The sequence below is a fragment of the Silene latifolia genome, chromosome Y (genome assembly GCF_048544455.1).
Source record: "Silene latifolia isolate original U9 population chromosome Y, ASM4854445v1, whole genome shotgun sequence".
In the NCBI taxonomy this organism is placed as follows: domain Eukaryota; kingdom Viridiplantae; phylum Streptophyta; class Magnoliopsida; order Caryophyllales; family Caryophyllaceae; genus Silene; species Silene latifolia.
In genome coordinates this window covers 367560730-367576002 of record NC_133538.1, presented here as the reverse complement: position 1 = coordinate 367576002, position 15273 = coordinate 367560730, and the positions used below count along the sequence as shown (strand labels likewise).

Below are 15273 nucleotides of genomic sequence, written 5' to 3'. Positions count from 1 at the left end.
TATTTATTGTTCATTTTGATAGGATAGGCCACACTAGGACTTTTACTGTTTTTTTTACGTTTCTCATTTTATTGCTTTTCATTCACATGCTAGTAATTGCATCATATTCCGCCTAAAACCAAACTACCTACTACTAAAATGCATGAAAATTGACTCATATAGGTTGTATGTTAGTTTTCATGGACATGCAGATGTCACAGTCTTTAAGCCATCACCTTAGTTTAAATCATTCTCGCATGCTAGATTATAGTTCACTTAAAATGAATTAAAAAGTTGATGGGATCTCCCTCTAAAATGGAAATTGAGATTAGTCTTTATAAGGGCAAACATCTATGAGTCCCTTCTTCGTCGGTAGGCCTAATATGACCCCTTCTACGTTGGGTAAGTAGTTGTGTTGACTTAGTTTACCTCAACATCATAGTCCGAAGAGTTTCTCGTGATTATGATGGACTATAGATAGAATTTACAAAAATTTATCGACCAAGAATTCTAACGGTAGAATTAGCTAAAAGGTTAGCTTATCAATTTACAGAGAATTGAGTCTTGGGGTCATTTATATAATTCTTGAGGGAGGTCAATTGTATAAATGTTTTTGAGTCTTCACGTTATGACATTAGTTCATTAGACTTAAAATAAAAACGATGCATGCTTATTATTTTATTCTTCTTTCGCAGTGTAGAACACGCTTATTATCAATAATCATTTACAACAAATGGTGGAAATAACGCAATCCCGATTGCCTAGTGCCACACTAGATCGTTCGTCCCGGCTTAAAATGTTCATGGACCAAATGAATCAGTCCACTTGACTGAAGAATGATGGGTCCAATTTTGCGGATCGGGAGGCGGCACTACGGAATCTGCCACTGCATCACGACGGTAAGCTCGGGTATTTAATCGAGCCAATACCGGTCAACCAGGCCCAAATGCAGGAGCCAACGAGTCACTCGCTTATAGTGATTTCGTTATGGAAGCGGGTGCGATAAAGAACGTACTCATCTTTGCAATGGAAACCAATTTGCAGAGACGCTTCATTGCCCAAGGTGCAAACAAGATTTTCACCACGCTCACTAATGAGTTCTCAAAGGCACCGAGAATCATCACATATGAGCATACCTGTCGCTTCTTTGATGCGAAACTCCAGAAGGGCCAACCGGTTAGCCCACACATTCTTCACATGATTGACAAAGTCGAGAAGCTGGAGGCACTAAATTGTAAAATCAGTGAGAGCATTGTCATTGACCGAATGCTTCATTCTCTTCACGATGGTTTTGCCCTTTTCAGGGCGAACTACTACATGAATGACTTGAAAAAGAGTCCTCATGAGCTACACTCCCTTCTCGTACAGACCGAGAAGGATATGAAATTGAGTGGGAGCATGAAGCAGGATGTTCTCACGATTCACAACAAGAGTAAAGTTAAGGGCAAGGCTCATGGCGACCTAGGTGTAGGTAAGCCAAAGTTTAAGAAGCCAGGAAACGGTAAGAGTGCGCCTGGTGAGACTAGTGGCTCACAGGGCAAGACAAAGAGCAAGGGTGGTGACATAGAGTGCCACCATTGTCACAAGACTGGACATTGGAGGAGGAACTGTCCCGTCTACCGTGAGGACATTAAGGCAGGCCGCGTCGTTCCTGTTGGTATGTCATCTTATATTCATATGATTGAGATTAACCATGCAAGTTTCGGAACTTGGGTACTAGATACTGGTTGTGGTTCTCATATGTGTAATCATTTGCAGGGCCTAAAGAACATCATACCTCTCGAAAAAGGTGATGTGGACCTGCGAGTCGGGAATGGAGCACGAGTAGCTGCTGCCTCGAAGGGAACATATGTAATCCAACTCCCTAGTGGTTTTGAGTTATCTCTAAATAACTGTTACTATGTACCCAGTTTATCTAAGAACATTATTTTGTTTCGTACTTGCTAAAGACGGTTTTACATTTTCAATAAAGGATAATAGTTGTATTTTCTCTTTTAATGAAATGATTTATGGCAAAGCAGTTTCCATGAATGGAATTTATATCTTAGATCAAACCACGGAAGTATTACACATGAATAATAAGAAATTAAAGGTTGGTGACAAAGATCAAACCTATCTAAGGCATTGTCGAATGGGACACATAAATGAGAAACGCGTAAAGAAACTCGTCGATAATGGGACTATTCCCTCATTCGGATTTTCTGCATATGGCACGTGTGAATCATGTCTCATTGGCAAGATGACTCAAATTTCCTTCAAAGGTGTTGGAATGCGCGCTAGTGACCTATTAGGACTCATACATACGGACGTATGTGGACCTATGTCAATTACCGCTAGAGATGGCTATAGATATTTTATCACTTTCACGGACGATTTGAGTAGATACGGATATGTCTACTTAATGAAGCATAAAAATGAGTCCTTTGAGAAATTTAAGGAATACCAGAATAGGGTACAGAACCAACTGGGTAGAAAGATTAAAGCACTCCGTTCAGATCGGGGTGGCGAATATCTTTCAAATGAGTTTGATCAACACCTGAAAGACTGTGGAATCGCTCTACAGTTAACTCCACCTGGAACACCTCAATTAAATGGTGTGTCCGAACGGAGAAATCGAACCTTACTTGATATGGTTCGATCCATGATGAGTCACACGGTAGTGCCTGATTCATTATGGGGTTTTGCTCTTTTGTCAGCTGCTCTTATACTTAACCGAAGTCCGTCTAAAGCTGTCGACAAGACTCCATATGAAATGTGGAAGGGAACGGTACCTAACTTGTCCTTTATTCGGGTTTGGGGCTGCGAGGCTTATGTCAAGTGGAGACACGAGGATAAGCTCGGCCCGCGATCGGTCAAGACATACTTTATAGGTTATCCAAAAGGAACATTTGGTCATTACTTCTATTCGTCAACCGAACATCGAGTATTTGTTGCGGCTAGTGCGACGTTCTTAGAGAAAGAATTTTTCGAGAACAAGTCGAGTAATAGAACCTTCGAGCTGTCGGAGATTCTAGAACCAACAACCGAGGAACAGATGGAGGAAGCTGTACCTCCAACTGATGATACGGTTAATATTCCTGAGGAACCTAGGAGGTCGGGTAGAGACTCTCATCCTCCGGACAGATACATTGGTATGGTCGAGGAGAATGACGTTTTACTTCGAGAAAGTAATGAACCCGCAACCTATAAAGGTGCTATGGCCTGTTCCGACTCAAAGCTATGGCTCGAAGTCATGCAATCCGAGATGGACTCCATGTATGAGAATAACGTATGGGATCTAGTTGATTTACCTAATAAGGTAAAACCTCTAGAGTGCAAATGGCTTTACAAAATAAAGCGTTCTGTAGACGCGCAACCAGATATCTATAAGGCACGACTTGTGGCAAAAGGTTTCACTCAAGTGCAAGGATTGCATTATGATGAGATTTTTGCACCTGTAGTCATGCTACGTTCCATTCGGATAATCTTAGCGATTGCCGCATTTCATGATTATGAGATTTGGCAAATGGATGTGAAAACCGCCTTCTTAAACGGTTATTTGGAGGAAGAGTTGTACATGGTGCAACCCGAAGGTTTCATAGATCCTAAACATCCTAAGAAATTATGCAAGCTTAAGCGTTCCATTTATGGACTTAAGCAAGCTTCTCGGAGTTGGAATCATCGTTTCGACCAAGTGATAAAAGAGTATGGTTTCACTCGATCGGTCGAAGAACCATGCTTATATATCAAGTCGAGTGGGAGCAAGATTGTATTCTTGATATTGTATGTCGATGACATACTCTTGATTGGGAATGACATTCCTCTCCTTTCTTCGGTGAAAGAATGGTTGAAGAACCATTTCCAGATGAAAGATCTGGGTGAGGCACAGCGTATTTTGGGAATCCGTATCTACCGAGATAGATCACGACGGACGTTATCACTTAGTCAGGAGTCTTATCTAGATAAGGTTCTTGAGAGGTTCAGCATGACCAACTCCAAAAAGAGGAACCTTCCTATGACGACTGGGATGCAGTTGAGCAAGTCTCAGTCACCCACGACGGCTGAAGGTATTGAGCGCATGAGTCGTGTTCCTTATGCTTCTGCAATAGGATCGATCATGTATGCCATGATATGCACACGTCCAGACGTGGAATATGCATTGAGTATGACGAGTCGGTACCAAAAGACTCCAGGTGAAACACACTGGATAGCAGTCAAAAATATCCTCAAGTACCTACGGAGGACTAAGGATTGGGTATTGACTTATGGAGGAGATACTAAGCTATGCGCAACCGGTTACGCAAATGCTAGCTTCCAAACGGATCGAGACGATTCAAAATCTCAGTCCGGGTTCGTCTTCACTCTTAATGGTCTTTGCGGTCGGTGGAAGAGTTCCAAACAGTGTTGTAGCAGATTCTACTATCGAATCCGAGTACTATGCCGCTTCGGAGGCAGCAAAGGAAGCGATATGGATGCGTCAATTCTTACAAGGGCTTTCGGTAGTTCCTAGTTCGAATGACCCGATCACCATCTATTGTGACAATATAGGTGCCATCTTCCAGGTTAAGGAGCCAAAGTCTAGAAACAAATCTAGACATGTACTACGGAAGGCTCAGCTGATCCGTGATTACGTGGAGCAAGAAGAGATAGTGATTGACAAGATTGCGACGGATGATAACATCGCAGATCCTCTCACCAAACCATTGAATTATGATAAGCATGTAGGGCATGTTAATTCTATGGGAATTAAACATGTTCCTAAGTTGTAGTACTTGATTATGGATTTGATACATTATCTTTTTCATATATTATTTATAACTTCATCGTTTTATATATATAATATTTTGTTTTTCATGTGGATTGTACTGACAACATTGAACGCCACAAAGTGAACTGAATTACATTATATTTGTTTTTGTCCGTAATCGCCAATGTGAGCTGATAACTCCGGCTATTATATTGTGCAGTCGATTGATGGTGGGTTCAACGAGCCATAAGTTAAACGGTTGCCTAATCGATCACAGATACGAGATTATGACGATACCTCGTAGGACAATTTTTATTTGTGACAATGTAATGGAGTCCTAAATGTTCTATAACATTCGGTGTCAGGTCGTGGATAGGACATCTATTGTGTACCTAGAGTCGATTCTTTTGACTATCAACTGTCTCTTGAGATTAAGGCAGTTTTTGGGTGACTTTGGTTTCTTTCTCACGATCTACCGTAACTGGGGCTAAAGTAGATTTTTTCTGGGTCATTTCATATTGTGCTTACATCTGCAAGATTTGAGTTAAGGAAAATATCCATCCCTTATCAGGTATAGTTATTTCTCAGAGCCACTCGAGGCGGAGTTGTAACTGAAACGCATGGCCATGCTCGAATGTTGATTCGTTTATCAGTTAAGTTACTCTCTAGTCGGGAAAACCACTCTTGATACTGATCGCTTGTAAAATACGACCTTTGTGAATTCGGATTTGCAAATTGTTTTACATTGAGTGGGAGAAATTTTAAAGGATATGAGAATCGGTTATCGCACATACACTTGTGAGGACAAGTGGGAGTTTGTTGGAGCTTGTGTCCTCCACAAATTAGTGAGATAACATTTGTAAATCTCTTACAGGTTCACAAGGGTATACTTCGTATATTTAATCAGTTGATTAACGTTTACCTAATAACGGTTGGCTTGCTAGAAAGTTTGACGTTATTATCATACAGATGGCGGTGATCAACTGGTCCCTAAAGGTCACACCTATAGGACGTATTTGAGAAATGTGGTTATAGAAATATAATTACATTGATGCCCAAAATGACTAAAAAGTTAGTTAATGTGTTGATGAGATAATTATTTAATGAAAATTAAATAATATTAAGTTGAGACGAATTAACTGTCAATTCGTAAATTAAATATAATAAGTTATATTTAATTAAATATATATATAAGGTTAGTTTGAGAGAATTAATCATTAATTAAGTAATTAAATATAATCAGTTGTATTTAATATCAACAAGTTGAATGTGTCATAGTGGTAATAGTGAGGGTACACAAGCCAAGAGGTCATGGGTTCGATCCTCACTAGATGACAATTTAACACACTTTATATATTTTTGGAAAGACCAAAAATAAGGAAATTTAATTCCTTATTTTCGGATCACATTGGCCGAAATTAGGAGATGTAAATCTTTCCTAATTGATTTCGGATTTCGGTCTATATAAAAGAAAGGTGGAGAATTACTTCTAACCTAATTCTTTTTCTGACCTAGCCTCCTCTTTCTCATCACAAAAACCACAAAGACAATAAAATTTTACAGAAAATTTTAGATTGATTTCTAGCATAATCAAAGGGTATATCTTAGATCGTCTTGGGTGCAACTAATAGGCGAATATCAATTTTGATATTGTTCTTAGGCCAATTTTGCAAGGACCCGAGGTTAATTCTAAATCTTTTTACTTATGCTTATGTATTTTATTTTATGACCATAGATCATCTTTATTATATCGTTATAATCCTTCATGTTAAAGGGAAGTATACAGATTATTTCCCACAACTAGGTCACAAGCTTCCATTCCTATGGCGTTGTATGATTCATAGCCTTAAACGGTGGTGCTTTTGAGACGCACTTGATGAATTATACACAAGGTTGGACTTATGTCCTTAATGGCTCGTGTAAGAAGTGCTATTGAGAAGCACTTGAGCCACCTACGTAGGTATAATAATCATAAAACTATGAGAAGTTTTGTGAATATATCTATTAGTACCAAGGTAAACGCAAGGCTCTAAAGAGCGCGTTGCACTTTGAAATCGCGGAACGATCAAGATCTGAAGGTATGATATGTGTTGTGGGGGGTATCGACCGAAGCACAACTAGGAATTCAAATCGCAAGATATTCTCTCGCTGTAAGTAAGTTGTTTCCTCATTTCACTAAAGTGTCAATTCAAATCGAAAGATATTGACACCTAAGTATCCAACCCTTCCTTTACCCAGAAATTCTTTTAGTTCTTTTCTTCGCCATCAGTGGGGGATTGTTGGAAATGATGCCTTTGAAAAAAGGGAAAAACCAACTTTTTGGTTTTGCCTCTATCCCACATCGGTGGGGAAGCTATAGTTTGAGTGATTTATATTTGTCCCTCCCCTTGGTTGGTTAATTGTGTGGACCAAGGAGGCTTTTGTTGGGAGTATTGGGTCAGTGGGTTTGGGTCCAAACACACACACGCGCGCGCGCCGGCCCGGCCCGGCTTGAGCTCGGGCTCGGGTTTGGGTAGAGCACCTGCGGTGCGGGCCAAAGGCCCCCTTTTACCTTTTTGCTCTTGTGTGTATATGGGATGTCCATGTGCAGTGAATATGTCTAACAGTCAGTCAATATGACAGTTAGTGGGAGAAAGTCTTTCTCCCGGTTTTTCTCTGTTGTTGGCTGCGTTTTAGGGCCACGTTTTTTGGCTCTCTAACTGCCTCTATTTATTATAAATAGAGCATCAGTTCTACACCAGAAACACACACAATTCACTCTACTCTCTCAATCTCAAATGTTTCCTCTCTTCTAAATTCGTTTCTGGGTACTGTTCTTATCATCGTTCCAAAGCTTCCCGCCTTGAGTGGGCAAGTCTGGGTGCTGCAGTGTCAAACATTGGGGAACTACCGGCGCCTGCTGATCGCCACCACGGTCATGCCGAAATAGTTTTCAAGGCAGAGGCCTTCATACCTCGTCGCTGCAAATCGGTTTTGTTTCTGTTCTTATTCTTTCTTTGTTACTGCACTCTATCAAAACAACACTAGCAAACCTTTTAAATGAAGCTACGATTTTGGCAGGTCACCGTGGCAAGACTGCAATTTCCTCCAAAGAGATAGATGATTTGATTGATAGAATTGTACCTGGAATGGAGGGAACAGTGATGACTGATGGTAAAAGCAAAAGCCTTGTTGCGTATCACGAAGTGGGCCATGCTATCTGTGGGTAAGTCAGCTTTTAAAAATTATGCAGTTCACTAACATCAGTGACTGTCTTGGGGTAAGCTGCCGTCTTTGTTAACCAAGTATCATCATTGAGTATAACCATACTTTTCTGGTTTCTTTTCTTCTTTCAACCAAGCTTATCAGTTCTTCATGTTTACATCTGCAATCCTCTTTCTTGATGGAAATCGGAGAAATCTCTTTTTTCTACCTAGGATTCTAGGTGTCTCTGGGTTATTTCTTTCTCCAGGATAGAATTAATCCACATCTCTACTTTTTTTTATTGCATTTTGAAAATGACTTCAGGATACAAAATTTTCCCGTGACCATTTCTACCTTAAATCTCTGAAACTAGTACAATCATTGTAATTGTGATTAAATACGAAGATGTTGTACACTTGTACAGTTGTACGCCTTCTGGTTTGGCCATAACTTTTATTTTTCAGATTGGATGATTACTGTTTGTTTTAAACCGTTTGAAGGGCGATCAGACCAAACATTATTCAAAGTATATCTTTGGTGGGAGTTGGTTTAATTTCTCAATGGTTCAAAAAAAACCCTAACATTCTATCAACTGAAAATGTTGTAGAACAATTACTCATGATGTATTATTTTGCAGAACATTGACACCCGGGCATGACGCTGTCCAGAAGGTCACCTTAGTCCCACGTGGACAAGCACGAGGGCTGACTTGGTTCATTCCGTCAGATGATCCAACCCTAATCTCAAAGCAACAACTCTTTGCTAGAATTGTGGGTGGTCTAGGTGGAAGAGCTGCTGAGGAAGTCATCTTTGGTGAACCGGAAGTCACCACTGGAGCAGCTGGTGATTTGCAGCAAATCACTGGTTTGGCCAAACAGGTGAAACTATAATTCATCCAATCCTGTCTTCTCTTATTGGCTTTAATTGAAAATGCAGTTCCTAGTTCCTATGTTGGCAAAATAACGAATAAAAATCAGCCCATGTTGGTGCACGTATACAACCCAAACAGTGTTTTCAGTTTTGAACTCAAGCAGCTTATACTAAGGCTTTGTTTGGTTTCAAAAGAATACTTTTGAACTGAGAATATCCTCTTTTTTTTTTTTGATTCCATGTTTTCGAAGGAAAAATAAGTTATCCATGTAAGCACTTGGTTTTTCTTGTAAGACTATCCTCATCTTTCTCGACCAGAATAGGTCCTAAATTCTGTCTCTTTTGCTGGTACCTGTCAGAGAGGATTCCTAATTCGATACACAATACTTATGTGTGCGATCTTATATAACTAGTATGGAATATTATTATTCATTAAGTGCACATTAATTTTATTTGATCAAGTGCCTTAATTTATGATGGCTTTATATTATGTATGTACTTTGTATGTAAAACCGTTTTACAATAGATTTGCTAAATCGATGAATTGTCAATATCTTTTCTGGACAGATGGTTGTCACGTTTGGAATGTCGGATATTGGACCCTGGTCTCTTATCGATTCATCACAAAGTCAAGATGTGATCATGAGAATTGAGATTGATGGCCAGGAACTCCATGTCAGAGAAGCTGGCTGAGGACATTGACACTGCTATCTAGAGACTCTCCGATGAGGCTTACGAGATTGTGCTTAGCCACATTAGGAACAACCGAGAGGCCATGAACAAAATTGTTGATGTTCTCCTTGAGAAGGAAACCATTAAGGGAGACGAATTCCGTGCTCTTCTGTCATAGTTTGTAGAGATTCCTCCAGAAAACCGTGTACCCACAACAGTAGCAACTCCAGTTGCAGCATAGGTTTCCATGTATGCATATTATACTCCGAGCTTTTTCCTTCCTTTCTTGATGCTGAGGTATACAGGCTCCAGGTGGAACATACCATTGTATAATTTAGACGGTGTAAAATTGTAATTAATCGGAAATTGAAAAACTATTGATACAAGTACTTTTTTTGGTCCTTACTAAGTAGTTTATGTTATGATACCATGAACAACACCTTGTTAACTAAATCTAATTTATGGTATTCACCAAGATTTGTAGTCGGAATACGCTTGTTTCCAAGATCTTCTATCGCCACGAGTTAATGTTGTATGTGAACAGTTAGTATCGTCAAAGAAAACTTCTGCATCTTTCACGTAACTGCACTATGCATAGACAAAATTATGAGCTGGAAAAAAAGAATTGACTGGAAAGATTGATAATTTGATATAATGATGTACACAAACAAGACAGAAAAGAAGAAGAAAAAAGAATTAAAAGAATGAATTATAATTGTATTGTTTGTTATCTAAGAAGCAGAACTGGAAGGAAGGGATAAGTTGGCAAGCGAGTCGAGTATAAGCCTGACTTCATCTGTATCATTTACAAAGAAATGGGCTTTGCTAGGCTTCTGCTCTACTGTACATGCAAACACTGCCGCTTTTGGAGACAACAACTCTGCTGAAACTGCATTCTCTACTGTCTCAAACATATCCTCATCCGACCTGTCGTCCCCTATGCACAGCACGAAGTCTGCGCGTTTCCCCTTTTCCTCCATTGATTTAAAAACTTTCTCAGCAACCATACCTTTTGTGACCCCCTAGCAAACGCAATTTGATAATGGAATTCGTTAGGCTGTTGTCGTTACACTTTGATACATATAGCATATGTGACCTAACCCAAGCTTGGTAAATTCAAACCCGTACGCATCTAAACTGACCTCAGTGGCTCCTCAAACAAAATAAATAAGTACCCCATGCACTGATGCGCCCAATATTAAAAAAAAAATATGTGCAAATATTTAAAAAGAAGCTATATTTTGGGAGAAAGGAAGATTAAGTAAACATTTTGTGCAAATACTTAACATAGATTGTGATTCGTGACACTATGTAAGCTAGACAAGATATTACATGCTAGACTTAGATAACCTATATACTCCAACCTGTATTTTCTTGAGTGGCCATGTTTAACTCTACACTTATATGACACATGATACTTAACTTGGGCCAAAAACAGAAGTTTTTATTTTTATTTTTGTGATGGCGAGTCTGATGCTGGGAACGCACTACTTCTAACTGGAATGAGTAACATGGGAATATAGAATGGAGGCGTTGAGGAAGAAGCATACCTGGGGTTTGACTTCAACAATAAACTGACCCTTCTTGACAACTACAGGTTCATTAGCAAGAACACTTTCCAAATGATCAAGCATTTCTTTAGCCTGAGCCGAACCAAAGTCACAATGTGCATCTTGATAATGCCACACAAGAGCGCTCTGCTTACTCTCCAGATACGAACCATCAGTTGCCTCTGTATAATGTTTCATCACTGGCTCAGCAATCTGCATCCACCCAAACTCCGTACTATGCCCACATGTTTCCCAGTTTTCCTTCTCAGGCCACCTGAAGTAACACAGTAATTTTAGCGACAAGGTATCTTTTCTGACAGAATAGAACACTTAGTAAAATGTAGTGCTAAACTTGTCATCTATATCCATAAACCATAATTTTGTAAGCAACAGAAACCCATACTAGACAAGGGTCTAGTTTTCGACATTTTATGTTTGTTCTATTTTTACTTATATCTTATGCTCTTGCTTGCTTTAATCCGCCAGGGAAGTAATCAAACAGCCCATTTCTCAATTAAGCGGGAAGATATAAAAGTGAGGGAACTCTTTTGAGTAAAATAGATTTGAGAAGAAAAATCAATTAATAGATACAAAAACCTTGGGGAATATAATTAACAAAGAGGTCCAAATAACAAAATATGGAGTACTCAATAAACTAAAGATCTTCATAATCGACATGAATTCTCTCTTCAATCAACCCTCTCCAATGTCAAATTACACTCTGTTAAGACAACATTACAGGCACTACAGTAGCTCCCCTACATATCCCATAAACATAGGCTCTAATTTTCGACGTTCTTCAGCACACAAGCAGAGCTATGATTAACTTTATAGTTTTCAATCTCACAGGCAGAACTGCAGTCCCAAAAGAATGTAGGTAAGGTCGTTTTTTTTAACAAAATCCAGAGACAAAAACGATTTAAGATATTGACCAGGTATTAAATATTGGTTGCGATACAGAACCATGACCGAGATATTAGGGTTTCGAAGGTTTACCGCCACCGCCTTTTGAGGCAATAATTATATCGCAACGAGTGGTAGCAGATCACGACAACCAATTCTGAGATTGAATCTCTGATTTAGTACCATGATCTTGATCTCAGCTTCTTAATCTTAGAAGCTAACAGCCCACGTTGATACTTGCTAATCAATTTTTTACATATGGCATTGAAAATAAAATTCTAAATCATAAAAGAGAAAATCCAACTGTTAGAAGTAACACGTGGCAGAGAAAAAAGAGGCAAACCTCAAAAAATAACCATGCTCAGCAGCAATGCCCAGCTTCTTGCACGGTGAAAACCAGTCACTTAGACTATCCTTCCCTCTTCCACAAACAATGAAAATCGTGTTGCAGGAATCAGCACAAAGTGTAACCAATGTTGAAATGACCTCCTGATTAGGCCTTTTGCTCATGGAATTTTGTGGCATTAAAGTTCCGTCGTAGTCAAATAGAATAGCCCTGCTTTGTGAAACTTTATAAGCTGACTCAACAGCATCAATAGAGAGCTTTCTGAAATTAGGATCAATAGAGAAAACCCTAAAGCCAAATCCTAAACCAGTACCCCAATAGTTTCTCGTGAAATGGTCAGAGCAGTTTCGTTGCAAATCTTGCACAAAGCTTCTAGCCCAGTAGCCCACATTATGTGAGCTAACATATCGGTAGTGTTTTTCATGTCGCAATTGTTTTTCTGAGTCTCTTATAGAGATAGCAGCATTCATGGCTTCTGCAGTTGCTTCAACATTCCATGGGTTAACCCGAATGGCTCCACTGAGGGATGGAGAGCACCCTATGAACTCAGAAACCACAATCATACTCTTCCTTGGTCCACTTGCCACACCAGCACTTGATTCTGAACCAGAAATCCCTTCTCGGCATACGATGTACTCATATGGAGTAAGATTCAAACCATCCCTCACAGCTGTGACAACCACACACTCTGCAGTTGTGTAGTAAGCCATCTTCTCAGTTGCACTTACCGGTCTGTAAATAATAACGACAGGCTCATATCCTGGTTTCCCATATTCTTTATTAATCCTCTGAGAGATCTCCTCTATCTCAGACACCATCTCCTGTATATCACTTCCTGTAGTTCTTCCAGAGTTAATAATCTGAACTAGCACAACCCGGCCTCGCCATGCTTCATGTTGCTTTAGCATTTGCTCCATTGCCAAAAGCTTCAAATTAATTCCCTGAAATAAATCCAAATCATCCACGCCAAGTAAGACGGATTTCCCGTCAAATTGTTGCCTCAGCTGAGCTATCTTCATCTCCTCTTCTGAATGTTTTATACATAACTCGATTCTACCCACATGAACCCCAACAGGCATGATTTTAATCCCAATTGTCCTACCGTTGTATTCTAAGCCCAGGTAACCCCTCTTTGATTGGTACTCTAAACCCAACATGCGGCTACAGCAGGAAAGGAAATGTCGGGCATAATCAAAAGTATGGAAACCAATTAAGTCTGCATTCAGCAAGGATCTTATAATTTCCTCTCTAACAGGGAGTGTGCGGTAAATTTCAGATGAAGGAAAAGGGCTATGAAGGAAAAATCCCATCCTTAATTGGTGAAAACGCCTCCTCAAAAAGGTTGGCAATGCCATCAAATGGTAATCATGAATCCAAACATAATCATCATCAGGATTAAGCACCTCAATGACCTTCTCAGCAAACAATCTATTTACAGAAACATAGTCCTCCCACAATGACCGCTCAAATCGTCCTCCATTACCAGCTGAAAAGGGCAACATATAATGAAAAAGTGGCCACAAGTGCTTCTTACAAAACCTATTGAAGTATCGATCACAAAGATCAGGAGGCAAAAATGTAGGCACACATTTAAAGGTGCTCAAAAGAATTTGTGACACACTATCTTGTTCACTACTATCTACATCTGCCAGAAGCGATCCAACATAAAACACTTCTGTATCATCAGGCAAACCATCCCTCAATTGTAATAACAAAGAATCCTCATCATAGCTAAAAATCCATCCAGTACCATCCAAACCCTGATTAGCAACTATCGGTAACTGGTTCGCAACAATGATCATACGGTCTTGGGTTATAGTACACGAACTATCCGAAGATAGACTTTGGGTCTGCTCGGTTTCAAGTTCATTAACATTCCCTGGCACTTTCATTACTCTAGAGAGCCCCTTGTTCTCCAATTTCACAGTCCGAAAATCACCTGATAGTAAATCTAGCAAATTCGAATAGGATTTGGACAACATTTTTCCCGTCTGATCCACTAACCCTCTTCAAAGAATAGCTATATACACTTACAAAATCAAACTGCACCAATTCAAACAAAACAAAAACAAGAAAACAATCATTTTCCAAACATTGGATAATATCAAGCAAGCATTACCCAGTTCATAATACAAGAAGAGATCCACAACTAGACAATTGAACCTCAATACAGTCACAAAAACTCGAGCGAGACGATCTCTCCCTAAATATATCACAAAAACGTGTCAGAGACTTACTATCAATATATTGAACCAATGAACACCATAAAACGGTCAAACTAATACAAGAAAACACATAATCAAGCAAAACAATCAACGATAAACCCAAATTCCAAAATTGGTACACATAAAAAAGCAAATATAATCCAAAAAAACATGAAAATTAAACCAACTACTCTAAATCAAATACGCAGATGAAAAATTGCTGCTTTAATCTAATAAATTATCACTTGACATAAAAACCCAACTGAGTAAACTCATTGATGATAAAAAGAAGTAAAAAATCTACGAAATTCACTGTTTTTTTACCGTAAAAATTGCTTCTTTTTTTCTCTGAAATATTGATACAGAAAAATGATGAATGCAGGCTGAATTGGGTCACCTTGAATAGTAAATTCAGGAGATTTTGAGAAATATTTAATAAAAATGGAAATGAATAATGGTTGAATATCCAAAAAGAAAACGAGGTGTATGGTTTCCATACCAAAATGTTGTTGATGAGGCTCGAACTCATGACCTTTTGTGGACCTATACTTGTTATGTAATTGTGACACATTTATGCAATGTATTTATTGAGTTACTTAAGTATACTTGAAAAAAATTGAATAAAATATTTTATTTACTTATGGTAATTACCATCTATACCTTTAGTTTACATTTAACTAGGTTTAGTGCCCAGTCCCAGCGGGTTCGTGGACCGGGCCTTTGTAAAATTTGGAAAATACGTTTGTCCAAACCCTCTTTGTTAGCGGGAATAGGCCCGTCCCGTCCATGAAGAGTTCTAATTTAAATAAATATTTCAGATATTTGTTAAATCTTTCTCTT

At 39.0% G+C, this 15273-nt stretch overlaps 1 protein-coding gene and 1 pseudogene across 1 annotated transcript; one reads left to right on the top strand and one right to left on the bottom strand.

The window, feature by feature from the left end:
* The window catches only part of LOC141627284 (ATP-dependent zinc metalloprotease FTSH 2, chloroplastic-like), a 53379-nt pseudogene extending 43512 nt beyond the window's left edge, over positions 1-9867 (top strand).
* Positions 9868-10037: 170 nt separating this feature from the next.
* Positions 10038-14923, bottom strand: LOC141627283 (putative alpha,alpha-trehalose-phosphate synthase [UDP-forming] 7). Its single transcript, XM_074440625.1, has 4 exons — positions 14758-14923; positions 12227-14272; positions 10981-11254; positions 10038-10452 (listed from the first exon to the last, which is right to left on the bottom strand). Exons 2-4 carry the CDS (start codon positions 14209-14211, stop codon positions 10162-10164), a joined length of 2550 nt encoding a protein of 849 aa, XP_074296726.1. The 5' UTR covers positions 14212-14272; positions 14758-14923; the 3' UTR covers positions 10038-10161.
* Between the last annotated feature and the right edge of the window lie 350 nt (positions 14924-15273).

What these genes read in the sequence shown, in the direction of transcription:
- LOC141627283 (XM_074440625.1), bottom strand. Translation starts at nt 14,211, where the DNA reads ATGTTGTCCAAATCCTATTCGAATTTGCTAGATTTACTATCAGGTGAT. An exon ending in GAGCATGGTTATTTTTTGAG is followed by an intron (nt 11,255 to 12,226) that starts GTTTGCCTCTTT and finishes GTGTTACTTCAG; the next exon opens with GTGGCCTGAGAAGGAAAACT. An exon ending in TTGTTGAAGTCAAACCCCAG is followed by an intron (nt 10,453 to 10,980) that starts GTATGCTTCTTC and finishes TGCGTTTGCTAG; the next exon opens with GGGGTCACAAAAGGTATGGT.